The 27686-nt window shown below is 42.1% G+C and overlaps 4 protein-coding genes across 4 annotated transcripts; 1 reads left to right on the top strand and 3 right to left on the bottom strand.

Annotated features, from left to right (window-relative positions):
* Positions 1–317: 317 nt before the first annotated feature.
* LOC136423672 (regulator of nonsense transcripts 3B-like) lies at positions 318–5122 on the bottom strand. Its single transcript, XM_066411946.1, has 11 exons — positions 4911–5122; positions 4675–4781; positions 4280–4395; positions 3795–3893; positions 3536–3652; positions 3261–3319; positions 2906–3112; positions 2114–2313; positions 1863–1905; positions 1230–1619; positions 318–858 (listed from the first exon to the last, which is right to left on the bottom strand). The coding sequence occupies exons 1-11, from the start codon at positions 5019–5021 to the stop codon at positions 727–729; spliced, it is 1581 nt and encodes a 526-aa protein (XP_066268043.1). The 5' UTR covers positions 5022–5122; the 3' UTR covers positions 318–726.
* A 221-nt stretch (positions 5123–5343) lies between these two features.
* On the top strand, positions 5344–6785 carry LOC136423195 (NADH dehydrogenase [ubiquinone] 1 alpha subcomplex subunit 1-like). The gene is made up of 3 exons (XM_066411266.1): positions 5344–5558; positions 6051–6134; positions 6541–6785. Exons 1-3 carry the CDS (start codon positions 5457–5459, stop codon positions 6577–6579), a joined length of 225 nt encoding a protein of 74 aa, XP_066267363.1. The 5' UTR covers positions 5344–5456; the 3' UTR covers positions 6580–6785.
* A 1141-nt stretch (positions 6786–7926) lies between these two features.
* Positions 7927–11349, bottom strand: LOC136423395 (uncharacterized). Its single transcript, XM_066411539.1, has 4 exons — positions 11292–11349; positions 10922–11004; positions 9762–9900; positions 7927–8096 (listed from the first exon to the last, which is right to left on the bottom strand). The coding sequence occupies exons 1-4, from the start codon at positions 11347–11349 to the stop codon at positions 7990–7992; spliced, it is 387 nt and encodes a 128-aa protein (XP_066267636.1). The 3' UTR covers positions 7927–7989.
* Positions 11350–14010: 2661 nt separating this feature from the next.
* Positions 14011–27503, bottom strand: LOC136422758 (uncharacterized). Its single transcript, XM_066410614.1, is given in 5 exon segments — positions 14011–14538; positions 15423–15501; positions 16694–23517; positions 24044–24209; positions 27408–27503. Coding segments are annotated over 4 exon segments (7233 nt in total). The 5' UTR covers positions 24132–24209; positions 27408–27503; the 3' UTR covers positions 14011–14296.
* Positions 27504–27686: the final 183 nt, after the last annotated feature.

Below are 27686 nucleotides of genomic sequence, written 5' to 3' on the forward strand. Positions count from 1 at the left end.
TGAAGAGAAGAGATGTTACATGTACATAATGTACATGTAAGTTGTTTTCTGAAAGCTGCAAGACTTCATTGAGTATTTGTTGGTGCCACGCCACATTGCTAACATGGAAATGTATTGGTTGGGTGTTAACAAAACTGTTAAATACTTTAAAGGTTGTTTCCCTCAATTTACTCAAAATTGACTTCCATTTCAGCATTTATTAGGGTCATTTGTTAGTGATTTAGAGGTGTTTTGCATTCCATACAGATAACTGGACACACTGAACAAATCTAAAATAAAACTATCATACACCGGAAATAAAGATAATCCAGTCACTCTTTGAGATGTAGCTTTATTACACATAAAGTTGTACAAATCATTGCACTTTCATTATGATAGTTGGACAATCAAAGAGCAGATACATGTACAGTATGTAAAGCATAAATCAGAACAAACACGTTCATTTGCAACAGTAGAGTGAAATACTCTTGCAATTTAGATCATGTCTCTTGGTGTTGTATCCTGCTTTACCTCTAACAAAGCTAGTAAAGACAGTGCCTTTTTCATAGTTATCCATTGAGCAATTTACATGAATTTTATTAATATAATTTATACATCTCAGAAATCATTTTGGGTACGATGCGCTGAAATGCAAGTTAACGTAACATGAATACCCTCTGTAAACAACAGACTTGTACTCAGATGTTTAATTTATCAAACACTTAAACTATCAGGATGTTCGAATTTCTATTCCTCCTGTTCTTCGTCCTCTTCCTTGTCCCTGGGGGACTCCTTGGAGGACTCCTCTGTGTTTTTACCCTTCCCGGTATCCTGACGCCGACGTGCCCCCGGCCGGTACAGCTGCATGGTGGGTCGATCCTAGAAAGAAAGAGTTACAGGTGTAAGTTAGGTAAAAGGTAGGTACGTAAAGGTAGCGTCTAGGACACCATTTTACTTACCTAACCAAAGCCAGGAGCCAAGTTTTACACCTGGTGGAGTTTGGAAAGTTGTGAAGTGCATTTCCCAAGGGCACAACATTAGTGGCATGTCAGAATTCGAGCCCAGGACCTCTGGGCCTAACTGCTACGCCAATACAATACCATTTGTAACATGCTGGAGGGGAAATCAAGTTTTCGCATATTTTGAAGATATATTTTGAGGTCTTGAATTGTACTCTGTCTCTTACATGCTAAGACCTGTTTTCTTATTGGTGCTAAATCTTGCATCGTTTGACTTGTTAAAAACTTCACCTTGTTTCTTAACCGCCTTCTCTCTGCTCTTGCTTCCTCCTTGGTGAGTTCTCTCTCAATATCATCTTCTCCACCTTTAGCCCCCCTCTCCTTGTCAGCGGCATCTGACTTCCTTGAAGTGTCGGACTCAGTTGATAGGTGGCGCTCCCGCACACCTTTGCTCTCAGCCTGTTCTTTACCATCTGTCTCAGTCTTCTCTTCAGCATCAGTCTTTTCAGAGTTTTTCTTCTTTTCTTTCTCACTTTCCTGCCTTTTCTTGCGTTCACGCTCCTCCCTTTCGCGGCGCTGTCTTTCTTGACGTTCACGTTCCCTTTGCCGCTGTCGCTCACGTTCTTTTTCCCGTTGTCGCTGACGCTCTTTCTCCCTTTCTTTGTCGTCTTTGGTTGTCTCCTAGAATTGAAAAAATAGCAAAATTCTAAGTAGCTTGATAGTAAACTAATAAGCTTTAGCACCCTATTCTGTATGGGTTACAGAGTTAGGCAGCAGGGAGAAGGTTAATCTTCCAGCTAACCAACATCTTTTGCACTGCAGTCAGCCCTCTATAGGATAGTTTTGGTACAATCCATTTTCTTACACCAAAAACTATCAAAGTTCTGAAGAAAAGGCACACCACCTCAAACAATTGTTTCTTACCTTTCTGTCTCCACTGTCTTTCTTCACACTCTTTCCATAATCCCTATAATAATAAAAAAATTATAGTTTGATTACCTTAAAAGAATAATTTCATCAAATCAGAACATATAATATGTGCTGATAAAATACAATCAAATTAAAGCAGAGAAATAAGTAGTACAAAATGGAGTTCAAAATGCTTTGATTTTGGTGGCTATAACTTGTTTCAGAGAACAAAAAATCAAGAGATCTTAAAAGCTAGAATGATGTACCTTTCTTCATCCCTGTCATCTCTGGAGTCCCTGTCCCTTCTGTCTCTCTCTTTGTCTCGGCGCTCCCTTCTCTCCCTATCTCTTCTCTCTCGTGCACTCTCTCGCCTGTCGTCCTTCCTTGGTGGGGTTCTGTCCCTCTTCTGATCTTTTGGCCTGTGTTTTTCTGTGTCTTTCTGTTCCCTTTCTGGGTTCTTCAGTAACTGGCAGGTGACAGATAAGATCTAGCTTAACCTTTAGCACATTGAGGTAGCCATTTGGCGCTCCATTCTCTATTGGTTACAGAGTTAGGTGTTAGAAGGTTAAAGCGGGCATCTCACTGGACTGCGCTATTTGGGCTAAGAAATTGCGCCAACATTGAGAATTTGTGCCAATTTCCCTTGCGGATACACTGACACTCACTCACATTTGCAAATGAAGCTCATATAAGCCAAACAAAATGACCGCTCCCAGAATCTCACTTTCGATTACAAGACAACATTTATCATTGAAAACCACTGAATTAAAAAACAATGTATAATTGATTAAAACTTCATTAAAAAAAAATTACAGTGATGAAATAATTTTTTTGCCATTTTGCCAATTACATGTATAAACTTTTTACAATTTTTAAAAATTTTCAACTTCATTTAGCAAATTGGCACTGGTTTGCGCCACTTGCAGATGCCTTTCGCAATTTGGCACAGTCTAGGGAGATACCCGATTTAGCCCTTACAGCATACATACCTTTGCACTAAATAGATTTTATGAAAGAAATTGATTTGTTTGTGTGAAAGAAGAATAGACTTTTAGTACCTTTACAGATTTGACAGACTCTTCTTCCTTGCCATCGGATCCATCTTTGTCCTTTCCTTCCTTCTCCTTCTTAGCTCTCTCTGCTCGTTCCTTGTCTCTCTTCTTCCTTCTTTCCTCCTCGCGGCGTTTGCGCCTCTCTTCCTCCCGCCGTCGTCGTCTGTCCTCCTCTTTACGCCTCCGTTCCTCCCGCGCCTCTTCGCGTGCTCTCTGTACAAAGGGCGAAAATCTTATTTTTTATATCCTCTATCTCAACTGTTTTACCCTCAATATCTTTCTCAACCCCCCTGCTTTGAACTTTGAAAATGAACCAGCCCTAACAAGGACAGGTGTATCACCTGCAACACCTGATACTTACAGCTGCAGCTGCACGTCTGTTCTTGATGAAGTCCAGGAGGGGTGTGGTCATCTTTGTTTCTTTCAGATGCAAAATAAAGCAAAAACAGTATCAGAACCTATATCACAGTAAAACCGAGAATCACAAAGAATATGTGAATCATAGATTGATAAAAATATAGCATCATTGTGGCCATAGCTTTTACAAGCGACATATAAACTAATCTTTCGGCTCTTAGTCTTGTTGATTATTTCTTTATTCATTCGTATCAAAGTTCTTGTACTTAGTACATATACCTTCTTTCTTCCTGTCTCGGGCCTCTATCTCCTCAAGTAATGACTCGATGTTGGCTGGAGGGGTGTCGCCAGCATTTTCATCCTTAAGGCTTTCCAGAAACTTAAGGTAGTCTGGGTCTACGGAAAGGGAACAATAACAATAATACAAGTTTGAGACATAACAGAAATTACAATGAAACATATTTACATAATATATGTCTCAAAATTCGAAATAAATTGAAATATTAATATGCTCCACAGGTTTCTAACAGTAGCAAACCTTGTTCTATAGTTGCACACTTGGTATCCTTCTTCTTGCTTCTTCCTTTGGGCACCTTCTGATATGGAGCAAACTCCACAATGGCTGGATACTCCACTTCTAGAGGCAAGTACATGTACATATTTTCAGTGGACATTGCCTAAATATGTCTTTAATCTTCTACATGATACTGTACATGTGTGGGTTTTATTTTGCGGTAGGGAGAATAGAAAATAATATTCACGCGCTTTCAAGTTCGCGTTTGAAATAATACTAGTACTAGTTACAGTCATATGTGGGCAAAAAGTTTTGTCATGGTTTAAAGTTAGCGCTGAAAGTTCACCGCAAAAACCGCAAACATAAAACCGCCACGAAAATTTCTGCATTTACAGTACTACTAGAACTATGGCTACTTTTTTTCTCTGCTGTTTCAGTAGATTAGAAGTGCAACATTAAAGTAGATGCTAAAAACATGTATGAACTGTATAACGATGATACATGCATACTTTTGCTTCTAATAGTATCAGTGAAGATGTATCCATCAAACTTATCCTTGAAGCTGATGATATCTTCAGGATTCTTGAAGTTGATGTAGGCTCGGCAAAAGGCATGAGGTACCAAGCTGGAGAGAAAACAAAGATGTTTGAATGGATTGAAGGTGACAAATGTCATCATGTTTTCTGGCAACAAGTATTTACCACACATGTAGAAGAACAAATTCAAAATTTACATGTGTATGATATTGAATTATTTTACAATGTATACTTATGTGACTAGCATGATCATGACATGTTTGATGATCAGATTTAACTTCCGGGTTTAACCATCCAACATGGCGGACATTGATTACGCCATGGTCACGTGAGTGCAAACACCTTACAGAAACTGTGACGTCATGTACCTCATGTCTGCTGCCACGAACAGTAAGAAGTCATGATCGGGAAGAGGGCCCAACTCCTCAACAAGTGTTTCCTGGGTCAGCGTTGGAGGCAGCCGCCGAATTACCACCTACAGATGAAGAATACAACCGATTAAACGGTACCGACTCCAAATATCGTGTATGACTGTGAAAATATGATTATTATGAACTAAAAATTATGGTCTATGTCAACTTCCCCCAACCCCAAAACGGCCAACCTTTGTGGGTATTCCGTCTTCTTTCTTCTTCTTAGCCGCTTCCTTTGACCTCAGCTCCTTCGCGTGAGTCTTCCCGGTCTTGTCTACCTCCTCCCCTCTGTCTTTAGTCATGTCTGCGCACCTTGTGCGTTGATTATTCTCTGACAAAAATGGTTTTACAAGATTCTATTTTTCCATCTCCGCCATTTTGAATGTTATGATCTCGCCAAATCTCGTAGCTGGCAAGCTAGTCACGTGATCTAAAACCAAGCACATTTTCTTGTTATCCGGGTAAAGCGAGCATAAATTACGCTGAAATATTAATATTCAAATGATATTTATGTTAATAACACACCTAATGACAATATTTTTTGTGTTTTATTTAAGAAAATGATGTTTTTTGTGTGTCATTTTCAAAATCTCGTCTAAGGCGGGAAGTCATGCTGATGCATTGTGGGTAAAATCTAGTTGGGCAGCCATTTTGACCTCCAAAGACGGTATTTTTTGGAGGGTCTGGAAAAAATCAGGATTTCGTCGTGAAATACCTCAAAAAGAGCGGTCGACAACATGTGGTATGAAATCCTGCCGGGCTTCGGCATCATCGTAGTCTGCCTGTGTGTTCCAGGGTTCGTCACCCCTCGAATTCAGAAGTTTCAGAACAATGGAAAGGTGAGCGATTTTCTTAATAGTTACTTGTCATATAAATTTTTATTAATATCAGGTGTATTTGCAGCCAGTGCCACAGGCAGGTACCCAATGTGTAGGGTAATGTTCATGAAGTTTCTACCTGCAAAACAAGTGTTGATGTTGTAATCTGTGTTTTAGACCGACCGTTTTAGACTACGTCATATTGTCCAGATACAAAATCTATCAAGGGTTTAGACCCACAGAATTTGCTATTTGCGCACTAGCTTCGGAAAAATAAGTGATACTAGTAGTTTGTGCCTTTTTGGTGACGCCTTAGGGGCGTGTTCTTGTTGCTTTTTTGTTTATTGTATATTGTTTATTTGCACGTAAAATATAACATAAATGAACAGTAAATGAACATAAACAAAACAAATACATGCAGGGGAAACCAGAAAGGTTTATCTAGGGTTACATTAATTACATCATAATATCAATTTTATGTTGAAACTAATGAGGTGACATATTGTATTTCAGCTGAAGAGAGTTGCGAGAGACTGGAACGAGTGGTGGATGATGTGCAGAGACCACAGACTCACTGGTTCTCACTACATTGCAAGGGTAAGGAGAAGCAAATGATTTGGCAGATCTAGATTAACCCCTCAGAACCGGATTTGGATCATTAATCACACCAGGATTCGCAAATCGGGATAAATACGGGGCCTTGGCAAATTCCTATTTGCAAATTCTGGTATAAATCAGGTCATAGATTTCATTATTTTTTTCTGTTGTTGTTAAATCTAGTATCATTGCACCAAATTTTTTCATCAAGTTAAGTAAAGGTCTGTACTACACAAAAATTTAAAGCGCATTTCCATGTATCAATGTTTTTATAATGTATGTCCAAGACGTCACTTGTATTTTCCTTGTACTTTATAAGGTATTGTACAGTATGTAATGCAGTTTATAACTGTGATGTACCACTTGCTTGTTAACCATTTATTCACAATGACTTTTTTCACTCTAGGGCCTGGAAGCCATCCCTGACAAGCCTGCCAAGAAGTAAAAAAAAGAGAACAAAACCCAAGGTCAAGGACAACAACAGTGTGTCTCCCTCTTAACAGCAACCTGTGTGCTTGAGCAGTGAACCAATCACGTCATGTCAACCATCAGTACACCTCATCCACCAACGTAATCTTGAAACAACTGTTGTTATTGGTCTTATTGTACATAGATGTCAGGTGTACTCCAATAAAACACTTTCAAAGTCCAGTCATTTTGTCTTTATTCTTCTTTCTAGTAGCTTTGTTTTGAAGGCATGATTCTCATAAAAAAAGATTGTGGTTCTACATATGTATATGCTGTTTTAACATAGTATAGATGAATATTGAGTGAGATTACTTTGTTCATCAGTTGCTCTTTTACACTGGCCAGTTTTACATTCAATAATATAGGTAGTGAATGCCTTACTAGTTACAGGAAAGGACAAGCAAATCCAACTAAGATGAGATCTGGGAGAAAAAAATATCTGACAGACTATGATGACTCCCTAAATCTGTTTGTACCATTATCAAGGCAGACTTTCCCCCACCGAAACTCCAGTTCACATTATCTAGTTTATGCTTTTAAATGAGACAAATGAAATTGGTTACGGATATGTCTGTTGAAAAAAGACTCGAGAACAACATGATTATGTCCGTATTCCTTTACTTTGACATTCCTGCAGCTGGTGATCCAGCCACTTGAATTCGTCATCAGTTTGTATCGGTAACTTCCTTTAATGACACTTCTCTGAAGACATTCATCGTCCAATGAGTTTACAGCAGCAAATTAAGCACATTTAACAATAGTTGTGGATCTATAGTACTAATTTCAACTGTCTTGTGCTAGAAAATGTCTTAGAGATCTTTATTGCTCGTTGGTTCTGTCGTAGTCTTGAAATGCTTGGAGTGCTCATGACACCAAAATACAACATTTCATGATTATATCCAATAATGATAGTATTATTCAATAAACAAAGATTTTTGAACCAAATATGCACCCGTCTAATGTTATCGAATCTCACAAATCCGATACATACTTCTATTTCTTTCTTTATGCCACCAGTTAATTTCCGCTCATGACGTCATAGTAAACATGTGAAAAAACGTTATTTTAAGAAGCAGGAAAGCAAACAAAAATCGAAACTTGCAACTGTATGTAAATTATTCGCACTATTGCCTATCAAAGACCATTTTTTGCAAGTCGCAGTACCTGGTTTCGCACCGCCTGCCGTGTTTACAATGACGTCATGAGCGGCAATTAAATTGATTACCTGGCGGCAGGACTCAAGAACTGGAAGTATGATTTGTAATATTCAATAACATCAGAAGGGTGTATATTTGTAGAAACATTTTTTTCATTGAACAATACTTATGTTGGTTGCCTGTGATCAGGAACTATTATGTTGTATGTTAGTGACATAAGTACTTCAGGTTTAGCAGGAGCAGTAACACTGGCAGATACTGCCCATCCAGCGTGTGAGAGCGATGAGCGGGAAATGCGGACCCCGGCACTTCAGGTAACAGCAGCGTGGGTTTTGGCCTACGAGATGGGACAAAGACACACAAAAACTGTTAGAAGTGTGAATAAAAACATTTGTCTTTCTGCATGCTTAGCCCCGTAGAAAAAATATTACTACCAGTTTGTGCATGTACAAGTGCTAGTTACAAAACATGTGGCCGGTATATGCGGATAAACAAAGGGAAAATTTGATTCATATGTTTTCATCCAGTAGATATCCATGAAAATACATCTAACTTTAAGAAAAGCATGGCACTTGTGTATGGTAGATGTGATAAACAGCGTTCAAACAAGACCATTAAACGTAAAAAGGACTTTCATCTTTTTAACAGGATCCTAGGAGGTCTCAGCCTCCGGGGGAAACGGTAACGTTTGTAGTTTGATCAAAGCTTTCTTTCAAACTGATATCAATTGCTTGTTTCTTTGTGAGCAGATACAGCAGTAACCAGGGAACCAGACTCGAGCTCGGGCCTTTTAACCGGTTCCTTCTAGTCAATTCCTTCGGCGGCCCAGAGCTGCAAGCCCGCCGATACGTTACCGTAATTAGCGCACCGGGGAAGTTCTAGACCGAGAATTGACCGGCCCCACCAGAAAGGTAAAGGGGCGCGGTCCACTCCCCTGGGCTACAACTCCCAGGAGCGTTGATTAAGATCGGGCGGGCTTACTGTCTTGGGCGGCCGAAGGAAATCGTTAGTAGCGGCCCTGTTCTACAGTCTGGGCTCCCAGGGTAATACAGTAGCTGTGCAGCAGTATATGCCTTAATTGTCCCTGAAGCTTTAATTGTGCCTCCGGTGATTGTCCTTATTGTTAACATTCATACATGTTTGCATGATTAAAATATAATTTTCCCTGTATAATGTTGATTAGGGCTGTGTATCTAAACGTTAACCCCGGACCTGTACCTGTAAAATTGTTTTGTTAGGTACAGGTACAGGTAAAGATAAAATTGTTTATATAGGTACAGGTCCGGACTTGAACATCAAGTGTACCGTACCTGAACAAAATAAAACGCTATGGGACACATAGACTTAAGTTAGGTAAATCCCATGTCAGAGATTACAATCTTGACAATCTTGCACTTGAGAATTAAGAAGACTTGTGAATACTTCTTTGGAGATGAAAATTTGTAAGCCTCCATTCAAAGACAACACTTAACCACTGAAACACAGTTGGCTACGTGTATAACCTTCAGATGATTACACAAAATTATTCAAAGATAAGATTAGATGAATTTATTAGCAGATTGAAGAAGTACATTATTCAATGGTGTCTGAAATACCATGCTGACTTAAATTACATGCATACACTACGAAGTTATCCGTGAATGATTTCATCAGGTTGGTGAATAATTGAATAGCAAAGTTCTTCATTAACAAGAACGTATTTACATGAGCCATCGTTTCGATGACCGTTTGTCATCTTCATCAGGGCAAAAATTATAATGACTGGTTTAGCAGTAGCACCTAGCCTCAGTGCACAGTGAAACCAGTCAGTATTGCCCTGATGAACATGACAGACGGTCATCGAAACGTTGGCTCATGTGGTTGTGAATTAAGAACTTGGCTATTCAACTACGAAGTTATCTTCCGACATTTAGGTCAGGTCCAGACTTGAACCTAAACCCCTGTACCTGTATCTGAAAGCTTTTCAGGTACACAGCGCTTAACGTTGATGTAAAAGACTCACCGCAGCTATCCCCTTCAGGGTTCCTATGATGACCCATGTATATCCAATCCCTCCGCAGGCGGGACCATTGGTCAGTCTCCTCCTCACCCGAAGACATGCCCCCATCATCCTTACTGTCCCAAACTGTCTCTGTTGGAACCTGGGGTAACATTAAGTTGAAAAAATAACATATGAAATATGAGGATAAACGCTCAAAGCTATTCACCTTTATTTCCGCTTGTTCAAGCGAATTCAATGCGCTCCGTTCCGTTCATAGATTCAATTACATACTAGGAAGTTATAATCCTTACTGTGTACAAATAGGTATATACATCAAAGAATGTTTGGACATTAGAACAAGGAATGTATAAGTATACGACACGTTACATTTTAATATGTTGCTCTATCCCATATGATTGTATGTAAACAAACATTTTTGCATGCACGTTTTTGTTTGTTTGTATGTATGTACAGATGTAATAGACCTCACGAAAGTCGCTGTACTTTTGTTGTGTCATAAAGATTGTACATAATAAGATATCAAGATATACGACGGTAAATAGAGGGGGCAGAAGAGAGATAATGATAGGGATAAACTACATTCTTGACTTTGACTTGAACACATAACAGTGCATCAGAAAATAGGTCGGTTGAAAGAGGGACAGAGAAAGAGAACGATAGAAAAACTGCATTTTTGATTTTGATTTAAATCTATAACTAATTGTAGATTGACAGCTATTCTTCACGTGGTCTATACATTTAATAAACATGTATAATACATCATACATGAAAAGGTTGACGTAACAGAACAATCATACACAAGATACGAAAGATGCATGTTTCAACTAGAATACAGAATCTAGAGAAATCATTCTGCTACTCCCATACAATCTGAGCTTATGCTTATCTGTGCACCATTAACCTTCTCCCTGCTGCCTAACTAGCCAATAGAGAATGGGCGCTAAAACGGCTACATCGGTGTGCCAACGGTTAAGAGAAAGATGTGACATTATTTTTGTACTGTACATGGATATCTTTCAAATTTAGCTCCAATCGATATTCTAAATCTGTAGTCCAGACAAGTTAAAATTGTGTAGTTGATTTTTGCGTTTTGGCTTGGGAAGCATGCATGGAACGCATTGACGATATCGATAGAATACAATCTTCTGCTGGGACCCTACCTCTTTTCCCTCCTCAAAAGTGCCCACCGTCACCTCAGCTCCGGAGTTTGGACCACCAGACATCAGCTTGCGAGGCTTCGATGCTTATTGCAATGTACAGACATTTTAAATTGAGACTGTAAGTTGCATGTAACATACAAGAGTAGCAAAGCTAACTATCAAAATGGACGCAAGCGTAGGTGCATCCTCCTTCATTTTTTTCACAGACATCTTGGAGCGTCGGCGTTTATTTTTGCGAGAAGGTCGACATGCAATGGGATAGTGTTATTTAAACTTACAATGTATAAAAAAAGGGCTAGAAAATTGAATATGAAAATCTGACTTCCAACCGGTTCTAACATTTCTTTGGGCTCCTTTAAGATTTACTTACCGTAAGACAGAAGCATGAAGCCTGCCACCAAGACTGCCTTGAAGATGCGAAAAGCCATGTTTGCGCCCCGCTGAGATTCTAGTCATAGAAATAAAGTAAACGTTACATCTTTCCTCTCTAAACGGCCTACAAAATCACAACGTAAGCAAACAGCTCCAACCCAATTCATATTTCCCCAGTTTTGGTACAATATGAGATGGAAAACTTACCTTGTCCGTTTGAGAGCACAAATATGGACTGGTGGCAAAGATGCAAGGTCTTTCTGAAACCTGGTCTACAGAGACTTTCATTTACTAGAGAAAACCTCTGCTGGCAAAATTCAATAGGAGAGAGGGTGTGACGTCACACCTCAGAAACATCAAAGAAGACCGGTCTCCATCCTGCCTAAAGAGAGTAAAAGTAGGCCAATTAAATGGGTTGAAGATGATTGGGCGGCACACTTCAGATTGATTTAAAAGATAACTGGTATCAAATAAATCCACCCACGTACTGACTGGAAGATAATGAAACAAAGACGCCACATGCTTTAGTAGATTAGTGTCTTTTTTGTTAACATAAAAGTATCAGCTTTCGGGCCTTATTGCGTTTAGGCGATGAGAAATATATACATTGATATACATCTGTATTGTATACAGTCTTCTTTATGATGGCTTGCATTGCACTCGTTATGTTTACTTTCACAGAAGTAAACATATTCTTAAGTGTCCCCATCGTCGGTATGAGTTTAACACTTGAAATACCACCAAGTCTGTGTCATGTTGACACGCCGCCTTCGAACACTCAATAACCAGCGGCGCCATTTTTTTTCTCTGGGTGCCTTGAGAAAAAAATGGCGTCAATGCAGCCGATCGAATTGACAAAACACTCAACGAATTTCATCGACAAAAGACGAATCCTTTTAAGATTTGTGTGTTTTGTTGTCTTTTTGGTCGTACTTTATATTCCCATTCTAACGTCAAGGGTAACACAAATCCAGTTTAGGACGCAGCGACGCCGCCAGCGTGCCCCGGGTCCAGTGAGAGGGGGGGCTTAACGAAAAAGTGTCATGCTTCGTCCTTAGTCTGAGGTTCGACCGCTTTACCTTTTTGGTTTCAAATCGTCACTCATCTTCACTTGGACGATGAGACCTCCGAGGGCATGTTGTTCGGAGCGGTCTTGATAGCTTAACATATACTTACTAGCGCTCAGTTATCTTAAAGCTTTCTGGAATTCTTGGGCACACAGTCAGTTTAAATCAATCTCCAAGCGGATCGTCCAGGGCAGAATCGTTCTATAGATCATTAAATGCATGTACATGTATGGACACTGTCTTGGCCTGCCTAATCATCTACTTTGAGATAAACCAAGATTGACAATGTGTCCGAGCATCCCAGAAATTTTTTACTCAGTACAAGTTGCAGATAACTTGAGTACACCGCCCCTTCTTCCTGTCAATTTTTTGTGTTCGATCTATCTTTTTATAAAAATGCATTTATTTGACATTTATAGAATCTCGGACATAAACTGGCTGCAATATTGAATTCGGAGGATTCCACAAAAAGCGGAGTGACAAGCAAAAGTTGCCTTAGAGATTGAGAAGGACTAATCAGAGGGCAGAATGAGGGGATGTGGCTGTTTTATTTTTATAAAGATTCAGATCCACTGTTTTTTTTTCTGTCATTTGTGCCAATTACCGTTTCTTCTGTCATACGTACCTTCACTAAAAGATGCACGCAGACACACACACGCGAACGCACAGACAATTAGAGATGCACCTACCAAATACCAATATGTGATCTTCATCTAGCCTGGGTGCCATCCTATTTCTACCGGGGCTCCTACACTCGCTACCCTCAAAAAATATTTTTTTGAGGGTAGCGAGTGTTGGAGCCCCGGTAGAAATAGGATGGCACCCAGGCTAATCTTCAACGTGCATTTTCCTAAATTTGAAGTTTCCTTAATATTATTATCAAGCATATTATGCAATAGTACAAACGTATTACGCTATATCGGCATTGCATGCCAGGGAACTATTTTTGTCACCACTAGTAGTTGACTGGATTCTGTTACTTACAACTCTTGTCAGCTTCTGAGATTTCTAAAATTCCCCATTTCGAACACAGCTACGGCCTACAATAGCTACCTCGTGTACGAAATAATAGCTAGTTCGCTGCATTGTGACATAACATGTAACTTTCTGACTTTTTCTTAACTCCTTTTCACCCTACCTGACCTCATATCCCTTCTCGTCTAATGCTCCCTCTCTACCCTATCTGTTGTTTTGTTTACTCTCCACTCTCCGTATAATTGTGGTAATTAAAAAAGTAGTATCATAATTTGCTAAATAATCCCACTACTACAATGTTGCTTCTGCACAGAATATATCACCTTGTTCCAATGGTACTGGTTACATCTTCAACTAGTTACGAAACGTTTAGTCCATATTGCGCTCTTAGAAATATATAACCTTTCCGATATATAGAGCCTGAGCAACAGTGAGTTAAAAATGATACTTTGTTGAACATCCTTCGTCCAAATTTATGGTGTGCTTTTAAGGCATATATATATAACTGTTCCCCTCATGCACTGATTTATTCTTAGGCCATGTCGATTTCATTGTTTGGATGATATTCGCGCGCGCATCAATTTTCATCCGTTTCCAAAAATAAATAAACAGTCGACTATACTGTAAATCGAATAAGGCAGCTGCAAAATGATCGAATATATAATATATATATATATATATATATATATATTGGAAAGCGATACTAATGTCGTAGAATGCCAACATCAGTTGAAAGAAGAAGATGTGAAGAAGCTAAAATGAAGACTCTATTATTCGCTATACCATACTCTGTGTGTTTAGTCATTTTTTGAACCTTCCTGACCACGTAGGCTTCATGATTAAGGCAGCTTTTGTTTTTTGCCAAACTTTTTTTATTCGTACGCTCGCATCAGTTTTGGGGTTCCCAGAGGATGTCATCCATATAATCAAATCAACATGGCCTTACAAAAAAGTCGATCTCTCAAACATAAATTTTCTCAACTAGTGTGCTTGCAGGCATTCCACTTAGGATGTCAAATTGAGACACACTACGATTGAAGGTTTTGTTCATCCAGTTGACAATGTCTATGGCCATCAGCGAGTCCACACCATAGTTGGTCATCGGCTGGTCAACGTCGATCTGGTCTGGAGGCATGCCGAGGATCTGACCGAGATGATTCAGCAGCTGTCCGGACAGGTGCTCCGCACTCTGGATACTCTCAGCTGTTCGAGACGACAATGAATGAATGAAGACCTTTATTGCACATTTCTGCCACACTTGGCTAAGTACAGGTCGCAACAAAACAATATAACAAGTACAGTTAACGGATACAAAAGAATATGACTATCATTAGATATAGTAGATATGTTATAGTAGATATAAATGAACAGACGTGTTTTTCAATGGAAGGTTTGTCTAGTCGCATTAGGAATATGAACAGTACAGTACTTAACAGTACTTAAATGTGTGAAGTAAGGAAATAGGTTTTCTACAAGCTTATACAGTTCATTTCTTTCTTTGGTATATAATCCACATTCTACTACAAAATGACATTCGTCTTCTATTCTATTCAAAGTACAATATTTACATAATCGTTGTTCTAGGGGAGTGCGGGTACCGGTATGTCAATAACATGGTTGAAAAGACCAGATGTGAGTGTTCTGGTTCGGCTGATAATTTTTTTTTTCTGAATCCAAAAACGTAATTGTATTGGCAACACGACCACGAACCAGGACTAGGCAGGAGCTGCATTTTACAGCATCAATATTCTGATAACCCCCTGAGTACCCTTCAGCCAGGTGTAACATGTTATATCGCGAACAACCATTGGACAAACTTCAACTTTGCGGCTCTTAAGAGACCTTGGGTTGAGCTTGAAAATTTCCTTTGTAATGTGTTTCTGAATACTTGTCACGTATAACCTTAGTAACTACATTTCCCACTTGCTTGTATTCACAACGATGCGGTCTGTTAGAAACTAACACTCTTCCCTGGTCTTGTGTATCCCTTTAAAACAAGGCATAACAGATATCGCTATGCAAATAGCTTGAGTAAAGCACACTTCAGGTGGTATATATAAGAATATATTTGTGCTACTTTGTCTTACCTGACTTCACCTCTTCATGCACAAGATGGCGATATTTCATGGTAGTCGGATATGAGAATTGCAGGGCCCTGCACCAGTCCTGCACACAAAAAAATCAATTAGAGAATATTATAAATTCTATACTGTCATGATGAAATCCACGAAGAAAGCGTATAGGTTACTTGTTAGAGTGGAAATACCTCTTCACTGTTTAAATGCAAATAAGGTCTTCATTTGCATAGTTGATATCTATCAATATTTCTCTCTTCCTCAGTTACATATGTCACATGTTTGAGAGTCCTATCGTGAATATCGGCGGATGCATGAACTTTCCTCATGAATTATGCAAATTAGATACAGATCTGCATAATAAGTATCTAATTATGTAAATCATCACTCAAGCTATCTACATACCAAAAATCATGAGTTATTTCCTATCAAAGTCTGAAGCAAAGCCTGCTCCTGCAGTGCCAAAAAAGCCGCTAGGGGCCCAAACCTAAACCACATACTCTCTTCCCTAAAAGCTATCTACCACTAACAAATCGTGATCATAGCATGTCCAGAACACAAGATATCAAACCCGGAAGTTACGCTGCATTACCGTAACAGGTCTCTAGGGGGCCCAAAATCTAATGATTTGGAGGTCTCATCAAGACCTACCCACATACCAAATATCAAGACAATCCATCCAGGACTTCTCCAGTTATTCTGCTTTTCTACATACATACACACACACATACAAAGGCTACCGAAAACATAATCTTCTTGGCGATGATAATTAGTATGAACTTACGGTCATCAGGCACAATTAAAAGATAAATGTTCCTCATTCATTATGCAAATCAAGTCCTAATTTGCATAACTAGCATATACATTGGTCCTCATCAAAGGTACCTACAGGTCAAAAATCATGAAAATGTATTCGTCCCTTCTCGACTAATCCTTTTTCAAAGTAAAACGCCCCTGAAGTTCAAAGAAAGCTGCTAGAGAGCCAAAACTTATGTCACTTCTTCAGAAGATCTGTCTACCATTTTAAACGATCGTGAACATAGCTTGTCCAGAGCACTCCATATCAAAACCGGAAGTTGTGACTTTTGTGACTTAATTTCTATTGATTGATCAATGAATCGATTCATCTTATGTCAAAGCTGCATAAAATCATATCAATCCCTGGCAGTGATATCGGCCATTCAACATCGCAGGCCTAACTATAAAAAATACGTATTCCATTTTAACGTATAACAAAATATATACCCCGCTATGATAGAAGTTCCAGCAATTACGGTACGTACCATGTTTCCAAGTGTGATGACAGCGACGTCTCGGGCCTTCAAGAGACGTGGCATCATCCGCAGAACTTCATTGATGTGAAGTGTCAGGGAACCCTTCCCTTTGATGATTTCGGTAGCTTTCTTCTTTCCCTCGAGGAAGCCGACCCCTCGGACTGCACCCAACTGCACGGAGAGGGCGGGGAGACCTTGTTGATGTCGGTGCTCTGCAAGGGCATCAAGGAAGCTGTTGGCAGCCACGTATCCGCACTGTTCTGGATTCCCCCACGTCGCGGCCACAGATGACAACAAGAAGAAGATGTCCAGTTCATCCTCATGTGTCAGTTCATGAATGTTGAGTGCGCCCTGTGCTTTTGCCGCCATAACTATTTCCAACTGACTTTCGTCAGCGTCAAGGACATTTGAATCATCAATGACAGCTGCCAAATGGAAGATGCCCTTCAATGCTGGGACCAAGGGGTTCTCTCTGAGATGATTCAGCATTTTTTCAAGGGATGTCTTCTTTGTTACGTCGACTGTTATTGCGTACACTTTAGCTCCTCTGCTTTCCATATAGTCAACTGTTCGCCTGTTCTCAGCAGTCTTGCATCCATTTCTTGACAGAAGAGCAATGTGCCTGGCGCCGTGTTCTACCACCCAACGGGCTAGGGCCTGCCCAATGCCACCGAACCCGCCGGTTATGAGGTAAGTGCCGTGCGCATCAAAAATCTGCATCGGTGGCTCCAACCTCTCTGGTCTAAACGCTGACGGTATCTCGAACACAACCTTTCCGACATGTTGACCCGTTGACATCCATCGTAACGTCTCTTTGTAGTCGTCGATGCGTTTGGTTGTAGTCTTCACTGGAAGGATGTTACCGTCTTTCACAAGATTGCAGACTGTCTTCATTAACGTTTGGACCTGTGTTGGCTTTGTCTTCATCAATAGATCTAGTTGTACCGAGAGGAAGTTCTTGTTTTCCAGGAAAGGCCGTGTGTCCATTTTCACGTTCTCGAGCATTGATCGCTTGCCAATTTCGCAGAGAATGCCACCCGGGCTCAAAGCCTTCAAGGTTGCAGTCTGTAGGTCGCCGTATAAGGAGCTGAGGGCAACATCTACTCCTTCGCCATCCGTCCATTTTAAGATGTCATCGAAGAATCGTGTAGATCTTGAGTCAGAAACATGTGGTATTCCCAACTCTTGCCGGAGGAAGTTTCGTTTTTCCTCAGATCCAGCTGTGCAGAATATTCGCGCCCCGACCACACGTGCTATCTGGATTGCCGCTTGTCCTACCCCTCCACATGCAGAGTGAATCAGCACCGACTGGCCCGGACGAAGACACGCCCTCTCAACCAACGCGTAGTAAGCAGTCATGAACACCATACTGAAGCCTGCAGCCTCCGTCCAGCTCACATTTGACGGCTTCTCTACAACAAAGCGCTTGTCACAGACAACATGGGACGCAAAACAGTGATCCCCAAAGGCAATGACTTCATCTCCCATTTTGACATGTTCCACAGAACTGCCAACCTCCACCACCGTTCCCGAACACTCGAGCCCAAACTGGGTTTGTAGAGTGAGACCACCCAGGAGTCCAAGCGACATCATCACATCCTTGAAATTGAGGCCTGCCGCACGAACTTGAACCCTGACTTGATCGCTCGAAAGAGATGCAGCAGGCAGTTCGTAAAATCCAACGTCCTCCACTGTTCTGGTCTTATCTAGGGGGACATCAAGAACCCAGTGATGGCAATGAGCTGGGCGGATGCTCATTGCCATAGACGTTCTGTTCAGCCTTGGAGCTAGAACTTTGCCATTTCGGATCGCCAGCTCTCTTTCCGCTGGTGGTTCGGACAACAGTGTGGCCACAATACCAGCCAACTCCCCCAGTCCGGATGTACGTGTCGTTGAAGGCAAATCGACTGTGTAGATTGGCAGATCCTTCAGCTCATTGTTGACAACTCGGAAAAAGCCTGTCACAACAGATGACGCCGGTCTCGAACATTCTACGCTACCGCCTGCTGTAAACACCCACATGCTATGGACTCTTTCTGATGCACGACTGATGGATTTTGTCAAAGCTAATGCGTGCCTCAGGTATGTGTCGTTCTCTGGCCAGATGTAGACAACCTTAAGAGGTGGGCCCTGTGTCGGTATGTCTGTCCTGTCGCCAATATGACACATCAAGGTGTCTTTGGGTAAGATTCCCCGCAGCGCGTTGACAAGTACTCCGTCTGGTTCACCAACAAGAATCCACTTGTCCTCGATGTTGGGCAGCGACATGGTTGCGATATGCGGTGCAGATTCTTCTTTCTTGCCAACAATTGCGGAATGGAAAAATTCACTTGGAGACGACACGCCCACGACGTCACACATCCCTCCGTTTACGAAAAGGTTGCACCACTCTTTCTGGGATAGCCAACATGAATCTTTTCTGTACTCGTCGTCATATGCCCAACACAGCTCCAGAGACCCAAAGATTACTTCTACCACGTGAAAAGCGTTAGTGGGCTCGATCATAACCAGCCATCCGCCAGGAGATAGGAGACTCTGCACGTTTTTCAGTCCGGCCATGGCGTCCACGGTTGTGTGGAGAGTGTTTGTACAGACAACAATGTCGAAGGTTCCAGGCACGAAGTTTTGCAACTCCACTGGCTTCTCAATATCAAGCTGTTTGTATTTGACATGTGGAAAATCCTGAAGGGCATGGCTTGCTTGGGCAAAGAAGTCGGTATTGATACCCGTGAAAACATACTCCAGGAAACCTTCTTCTGCGACATGTTTGACATGATTCAGAAGTATTTGTGCCAGTCCCCCAGACCGACCACCTATTTCAAGAATCCGGACAATCTGCTTGCAGGGTAGCGCAGCTTCAACGGCCTTCTCGATGGCCTCTGCACAAGCGTGGTAGTAGAGTTTGATACTCTGTGAGTACATGTAGTACTCCGCTAGGATACCTTCAGCAAACAGAATGGGCAGAGCTGCAGATGGATCACGCAGAGTGGTTGGCAGCAGGTCCCCGAGTCGCTGTAATGTGTTAAGATCGAACTCGAAAGCTGGAACATCACGCCTCATCTCATCTAACCGCTCGTGAATCTCATCTAGTGGCAGGCTGTCGATTTCCGACTCTTTAGTAATGATGTTTTGTAGTCTTTCGATGTACCGTGCATTCTTCGGGCTGACCTCGTGTTCTGGGACGGTGTCAAGAGCACGACGAATATACGACACTGTAACGCATTTCAGTCCGGGGATGATCTCTTCCACTGCCTGTGTGATCTCCATTTCATCCCTTAACTGCCCCCAAAGATGATTTGTGTCGAAGATATCGTAGAAAATATTTGTCTCTGGCAAAGAAGAATGGGTCGGCTGCCATTTGGTTTCGTACAAGCAGCTGTCTGACTCAACATCGGTACTGGTGCTCTGAACGCCACGTGCCTCGTAACCTACAATACGGGTTAATACCTCCCCTTGGAGGGTGGCCATGGTTATGTCAGCTTTGAAAAACATGCTGTCACGGTCGATGATGCTGGCATGAGCTACAAGCGGCTCCCCTAGCGGGAGGGAGGGGACGTACATGTTGAACTTGGCGATGCCAGTTGGAACGAACAGAGTGGAGCAAGGGCCAATGGCAGCAATAGCAACCTGAAAGCAGCCGTCTAACAGTGCTATCTGTACCCGTTGCTGCGTGTCGTTTGCTGGCCTTAGATATCCTACTGCTTCCCAGTCACCTATGTCAGCCTTTTCCACAATTTGGAAGGCGGGGCCATACTGAAGACCCAGGTCACTCAGTCGTTGGTAGAATGTTATGCTAGTCACTGTCTCCAATATCTTCGACAACTTGATGTCGGACACGCTCGCAGAAGATCCCTTTTCCTGTTTGGCGACGCAACCTTCCGCGTGTACTGTGTTAGTTGTGGCAATCTCCGCTTTCTTCCCGCTCCTGTTAAGTGCAAGCTGCAGCGTGGCCTTGGCCTTGTCGACACCACTTATCTCTGGCCAGACTAGGACTTGTTTAAAGCAAACATTCTCTAAGGATGGATTCTCTAAAGCACCAAATGTCGACTGAGTGATGTACTCGACGTACGCAGCGCCTGGGAACACTACCCTGTCATTAATCACATGATCTGCTAGGAAAGAGAACATCTCAAGGGTGATGTTCCCGTTTTGACCCTTGAAAGTGCGATCCTCAAGACCGAGTCTCTTCTTGCGTGTTGATTCAGCCTCTTGCCAATGTCGCTGGTGCTGCCATGCGTACGTCGGAATCGGTGTCCAGACGGCAGCGTCTGGAGTTACGTTTGACCAGTTGATGTCCACCCCGTGAACGTATAGTGTGCCCAAGGCCCGTAGAAGGCATCTCCGATCATTTTGATGTCGCTGTCCACACGGCACTGTCACTTTCGCAGGGTGGTCTTCATGCTTCAGTGTTTGAGCAACAGAAGACAAGAGTGTGGCTGAAGCACCAAGTTCGATGTAGATATCGGGACTGTGATCTTCGATGACCGACCTAGTTGCAGACGTAAACTTGACGTTTTCCCTGATGTTATTCCACCAATAGCAGGCGTCGAACTTCCCAGTGTAGCGTTGCCCTGTCACGGTAGAGTAGAACGGCACACAGACTTCTCCATCTCTTTCTGGCTCAAATGAGGACATGGCTCTAAGGAAGGAATCCCTAATAGGATCCATGTGGTCCGTGTGAAACGCACAACTTACACGTAATACTTTCGTCGTTGTTGGGTTTCCGTCGTGTAGCGCCTCAACAGCTTCAGTTGCCCCTGCTACCGCTACAGAAGTCGGGGAGTTGTCACAAGCTACGCAGACACCTGGGAATTTAGCGACAAGCTCTCTAGCCTCTTCCATCGATGCACGTACGGCCGCCATCCTCCCTGTTCCTTCCAGCTTTTCTTGTTCCATGCTTCTATTGTAGATGACTCGGATGGCTTCTGCCAAAGTCAAACCACCACATGCGTGGGCTGCAGCAATTTCTCCTAAACTGTGACCAAGGATGACATCTGGCTGGACACCCCATTCCTTTAGTAAGGCAAGGAGGCCAACCTGTATGAACAATATAGCCGGCTGAGAGACTCTGAACTTGTCGAGTGTAAACTCTGGGTCGGCTTCAACAAATAATCCGGACTTCTTCAGGAGAGACCAGCCACTGATGCCCTCGAAGATGATGTCGCAGGCATTGACAGCTTCCCTGAAGATCGGCTCCATCTGATACAGCACTCTACCCATATCATTCCATTGCTGGCCTTGACCAGGAAAGACAAAGCAAACCTTGGGGCGGGATGTTTGCACTTCTCCGGTGACGATGTCGAAAGTGGCCGTCTTGTTGATGAACGATTTTAGAGACTCTCTCGTCCGAGTCCCCGAATTGGTGATGACAGCAAGCCTGGCTGGGTGATGGCTCCGTCGTGTTGAGGCCCATGAAGCGACTGACACTGAGTCCTTCTCGTTCTTGAACTCGACCCACTTTCTAGCAAGGTCGATTAGTGAGTTTTGTGTCTTGGCACTGAGTGGGAGAATGACGTATTTCCCTTCCTCATCATCTAGGCCAAACTGCCATCCACTCCCGGGGAGGGAAGAATGTTGTTCTGTTAGTACATCGCTGTGTTCTTCCATGATGACATGGGCGAGGGCTCCTCCAAATCCAAAACTGTTCACTCCGGCGGTCATCTTCTGATTTGTTACAAATGGCTCCAAATTCGTTTGCACTGCCAACTGCAATGTTTCAAAGTCAACCTCAGGATGAGGAGATGTATAGTTGATTGATGGACACAGAGTACGTCTGTCCATCATCAGAGCTGTCTTGATTACACCCACTATGCCTGAGGCACACTCCATGTGGCCAAAATTACTTTTGTTCGACCCGATCTTCAGTGGTGACAGGCGATGAGCACCGAAGGTGTTGCCGATTGCTCGAGCTTCTATGGGATCTCCCACTGGCGTGCTCGTCCCATGAGCTTCAACGTACGACACACTTGCTTAGGGAACACCGAAGCGAGCGTACGTGCTCTTCATCAGCCTCTCCTGCGCACTGGATGAGGGCATTGTAATACTTTGACTAAAGCCATTGCCAGCTATGCCGCTTCCCCGGATGACACTGTATACATGATCACCATCGCTTACAGCATCTTTCAGTGGCTTGAGTAGAATGGTGCCAAATCCTTCGCTGCGAACGTAACCATTAACCGATGCGTCAAATGGACAGCTGTGCCCATCTGGCGACAACACTCCCATTGCGCTAAAAGCCACCGTTACTTCTGGTGACAACGTGTTGCACCCACCAACCAGAGCTATACCACATTCCTTATTCCACAAAGACGAACAGGCCAGGTGTATGGCTGTTATGGACGATGCACACGCAGTGTCCACACTGAGACTAGGTCCCTTCAAGTTAAAAGCAAAGGAGATTCTGTTCGCAGCCAAGCTATGCTCAAAACCTGTGTTGGCATAAGAGTTGAACAGATGCCTGTCAGGTGCGATTCCTATAAGATAATCGAACATGCCGATACCAACAAACACACCACATGACTCAGACACGCTCTCGGGCACGATACCTGCATCTTCAAACGCCTCGTATGTCACTTCTAGGAGATGGCGCTGCTGGGGGTCCATCATGGCGGCCTCTCGTGGTGATATCTTGAAGAAGGTGTGGTCGAACATGTCGATGCCGTCCACAAACCCAGCCCTGCGCGTGACGTGTGTGCCTGACTTGTGCGGATCTCTGCTGTGGTAGACATCTAGTGACCATCTTTCCGGTGGAATTTCGGTGATGACGTTTTTTCCCTCACTGATGACGTCCCAGAACTTCGACGGACTAGTAGTTCCACCGGGCATCCGACAACCTACACATATGTAGAGAATCGGTAGGTTTGTTTGTACCTCATAGGTCCATCGATGTACATTTGCATAATACATAGTTCTTAAAATGATCCTCTCATTCTACGCAGCATATACTACATGTTTAAAACTCCTATCATGGAACAGAGCGGAATTCCAAAATGTCCTTCATTATTATATGTTTAAGGCCGTGACAAGCATATAAAACATCAGTTTAAGAGTGGGGATTCTAACCAACGTGACTATAGCTCAAGAGCTATCTGCCAACGAAACATCATGACCATAACATATCCAGAACACGAGACATCAAAATCGAAAGTTCTTTGCAGTACATTAGAAAGTCGCCCGGGCACCCATCATCAAACTTGTCCTTCGGTTTGCCAACATATACCAACAAACCATATTCTTAAGTTATGCTGTCCACAAAAAATATAAACAAAAATGAAACAATCGTTAAACCCACATGCAAACAAATCCAACCGCAAACGGGACCAAAACAAACTTTAAGGTAACATCATTTTGAAATCTCACCTATCCCAACTATGGCGATGGGGAAGTAGTTTGGGTGTTGTTGGTCCCGCTGGACATTTGGTTCATTCTTCGCTCTATCCCCGTCCATGACTAGTGGTGTGTTGGGTGCATTCTGATGACCACCGAAAATAGCACCGGTATGGGCCCGCTCATGTCTTATTTCAACCTGGTCAGAAAGATAGTAGCATTAATGAATGAAAGACCTTTATTGTGCATTCATGCCCCGAGGGGCTAGGTACAGGTCGTCTAACTTAACACATGGAACATACAATGACATAAATACAACAATACAAGCTGTAACATAGAGAGTAGACAAACGTGTTATTAAACTAAGCTAGTCCAGTAGTGTCGACTTCTTCTCGCTTCTTTATACATGTGTAAATGTAGTTTAGGGGAGACCCCCGAAAAGCCTTATAGGCTTCTGGCCTCCCCTGCATGTATTCTTTGCTCTATTTATCTTTGTTTTATATTGTACACATGAAAATAAACAATAAAATAAAACAATAAAAAATAATTGTATGAACAGACAATATTTCTTATACAAGGATTATCCAGGCGTAATAAAAATATGAATTTGTCTGTTGCATTAAGATGTTCGAAATATGGGAATTTTTCTTTGATAAAGTTAAAAAGTACACTTCTTTCGCTATCGTAAAATTTACAATCTAGGACGAAATGTTGCTCATCTTCTACTCGATTTAAATTACAATGTTGACAAAGTCTATATAAAGAGGTGCCAACACCAAGACATTTCATTAGTGTTCCCAACATTCCGATCCGGTTTTTCATCATATACGCGGTCTTACCTCTCCAACATAAAGTGCTTTCCTCTGTCGTTCATAATCATATTTTAAGTGAATGATAGATGAAACTTCACATCACTGGTAATGAATTACTAAAAGAAAGATAATACATTATAGTAGTCTTTCTGTACGTTGAATTATATATTTTGACTAGATTTACGCGCACAATGAAAAGCTGGTAGAAATACACGTACCTCTTTCAATAATTTCCCTGTCGAGAATTCTAGAAACAACATCTTAACCATATCAGACCCCTGTGGGACCTTTCTCAATTCTAAAGTGCAAAAACCGTTACCATGATGCTTCAAGTTTACTACTTTTCATGAGTCTCTGACAGGTATGTCGACCGGTCGGGTGCAATGTCAATCACATTTCGTTGCCAACTTTTATTCTTTTACAATAAATAATTCAACTGAGAGTAAATAAAACGTTGACTCCATTCCCATAGCGCTTTAGCTGTGTCTTTATATTAATCATTATTTATTATTAAAGACGGTTTTATTTTAAGTTGAGAAACACTATTGATATTCGGACTGGGTAGTATAATTTGCTAAAATTAGTATATATCTGAGGACATGCCAGCGTTATAAACAACATGTTGGTGGTCTTTTTCGTACCATCGAGAAACTACCTTTAAGCCTTGTCTAACCTGCTGTGTGTCAGACAGTGCAAAAGATCCGTACGTTTGCCCGTCAAGAATCGAACTAGAATACCTATATTTGACGCATATTACGGGTATCCCAATAAGCAAAAAGGAACTCGATTATCAGTGCCGAATCCTCCTCTTCCAGGCAGGAACAAACAAGGGTTATACGTTACGCTGTGCTGCCAAACTGTCCATAATGCATATAATTAGTGCCGAATCCTCCTCTTCAAGGCAGGAAATAGACAAGGGTCATAAATTACTCTATGCTGCCAAACTGTCCATAATGCATATAATTAGTGCCGAATCCTCCTCTTCAAGGCAGGAAATAGACAAGGGTCATAAATTACTCTATGCTGCCAAACTGTCCATAATGCATATAATTAGTGGCAAATCCTCCTCTTCAAGGCAGGAAATAGACAAGGGTCATACATTACTCTATGCTGCCAAACTATCCATAATGCTATGAAACCATGACCGATGTAAGTTGGACTGCTACAAACCGAGCTAAGCAGAACAAAGATACACATAAAATGTCTGACCACGGCATCGATGACGTCCACTCCAAACCCTTCGATTACTAGTTACTGTAGTAGTTTCGCTATTTGTTCTTTCACTGTTGAGAGAGCGCTCATTATGGAATTTTAGCCTCAAAAAGTTTTCTCGTGCAGCACCATAAATTTTGGAGTTCGCTTGGGGGTTCCAGGTTTAACTCTTCTGTATATTTGTCCATTTATATCTGATACGTATTGCCCCATTGGCAGACTTCTGCCGTACTGTTCGAGCCGACCTACGTGTTCCTGAGGAACTAAAAATTCGCAGTTGTTGTATAGAAAATAATACGATCGAAATGCCAACGATTGTTCCATATATGATAACCGGAGCTAATGATAGCTGGAGCTACTATTATGGCCCATATGGATGAATAAAACCTAAATTTTCCCATTTTCAGATGAAATGTACCACTACGGTAACCATCTTTCGTTTTAAAACGTGGGAATCGATTGGTCAATGGCAACTTTTATAGAAAGTAGCTAAAACGTTTCGGTAGTTTCTTTCAAGATCCTAAGCGTAAATACCTGGCCTACTATGAGGGCCGTCCTTCTACTTATGTCATGCCTGGGCCTGATACGGGTGTTCCGGACCGTGTGATAACTATCCGGATCACATAGGGTTCGGGAGGGTTATCACACAGGCTTCCATAGAATATTTCGAACGCATTTCGAACGCGTCGGTTGCGCGGCCGTCGGAAATTCGAATACCGGATTCGGAGATTGGAATCAATGTTGCTACAGTTTCTTGTTCGAGGACACAAAACTCCCTCAACTTCTGGCGCATTCCGCATTGAAATGCGTGTTTTCTCGGGTGGGTATGGCCAAGGTATGACATAAATAAAATACAACACGTTGTATTCCGCATCACCCTCGGTCCCAGCCCTCCCGCGGGTCGGATCGCCCTCCGGCCTACGGCCGTCGGGCGATCCGACCCGCGGTCGGGCTGGAACCTCGGGTGATACGGAATACCCCGTGTTGTATTCTATATTTATAAAATGCCCTGCTTCTAGAGAGAACAACGCAGCTAGAGGGAAAAAAAACTTGAAACATTTCAAGCAGAATCTTAATTTGAATCAGTCAGGTGGTATAACAGCCATTCGGCATAACACACCAGGACTGAAAATGGTAGAAATTGTCCAAAAAAGGGGGCATATTTCAACAGAGCATGTGGAAAGCCATTGTAGTACAGCTTTGGTTACAAATGACAAATCTGTTCTACCTTTGGAAAATTATTCAACCTATCTTTTAGCAACTTACGGAATCGAGAATAGACAACCAATCTTCCGCATCAAACCTTTGAAAAACTTTCCATTCTGTCCTTCGCCGATTAACGAAAGACCAAAAAAAAAGATCTTAGAACCTACTTCTATTCCTGCTTGTTGGAGACGAACAGCAATTGTAGACACGGCCGGACCTCAGGATGTTACAGCAGCGTTCTGGTCTTTAGGGTTATCAGGGTTAATAGCGGAGGGGAATTGGATTGATTAGCAGAATTAACATAATTGTTGCCTGATTAACTACATTGTAGTACACAACATACGGCAGTACAGTCCAGATGTTAATAAAGTTTAACTTTCAGTCGAAGGAGATTAACTGACCGTATCTTCGTTGGTAACACGCATCTACAGGGACAGTTAATCCAC

Source organism: Branchiostoma lanceolatum, chromosome 17 (assembly GCF_035083965.1).
Source record: "Branchiostoma lanceolatum isolate klBraLanc5 chromosome 17, klBraLanc5.hap2, whole genome shotgun sequence".
Taxonomy (NCBI): domain Eukaryota; kingdom Metazoa; phylum Chordata; class Leptocardii; order Amphioxiformes; family Branchiostomatidae; genus Branchiostoma; species Branchiostoma lanceolatum.

Excerpts from the sequence above, each read along its gene's own strand:
- LOC136423395 (XM_066411539.1), bottom strand. The coding sequence starts at position 11,349 with ATGGCTTTTCGCATCTTCAAGGCAGTCTTGGTGGCAGGCTTCATGCTT. Across the intron at positions 11,005-11,291 it reads CTTCATGCTTCTGTCTTACG|CATCGAAGCCTCGCAAGCTG; the intron begins GTAAGTAAATCT and ends CATTGCAATAAG. Across the intron at positions 8,097-9,761 it reads CCCTGAAGGGGATAGCTGCG|GCCAAAACCCACGCTGCTGT; the intron begins GTGAGTCTTTTA and ends CCCATCTCGTAG.
- LOC136423672 (XM_066411946.1), bottom strand. The coding sequence starts at position 5,021 with ATGACTAAAGACAGAGGGGAGGAGGTAGACAAGACCGGGAAGACTCAC. Across the intron at positions 4,396-4,674 it reads TTCGTGGCAGCAGACATGAG|CTTGGTACCTCATGCCTTTT; the intron begins GTACATGACGTC and ends TTTTCTCTCCAG. Across the intron at positions 2,314-2,905 it reads AGTCTGTCAAATCTGTAAAG|TTACTGAAGAACCCAGAAAG; the intron begins GTACTAAAAGTC and ends GTCACCTGCCAG.
- LOC136423195 (XM_066411266.1), top strand. The coding sequence starts at position 5,457 with ATGTGGTATGAAATCCTGCCGGGCTTCGGCATCATCGTAGTCTGCCTG. Across the intron at positions 5,559-6,050 it reads AGTTTCAGAACAATGGAAAG|CTGAAGAGAGTTGCGAGAGA; the intron begins GTGAGCGATTTT and ends ATTGTATTTCAG. Across the intron at positions 6,135-6,540 it reads GTTCTCACTACATTGCAAGG|GGCCTGGAAGCCATCCCTGA; the intron begins GTAAGGAGAAGC and ends TTTTCACTCTAG.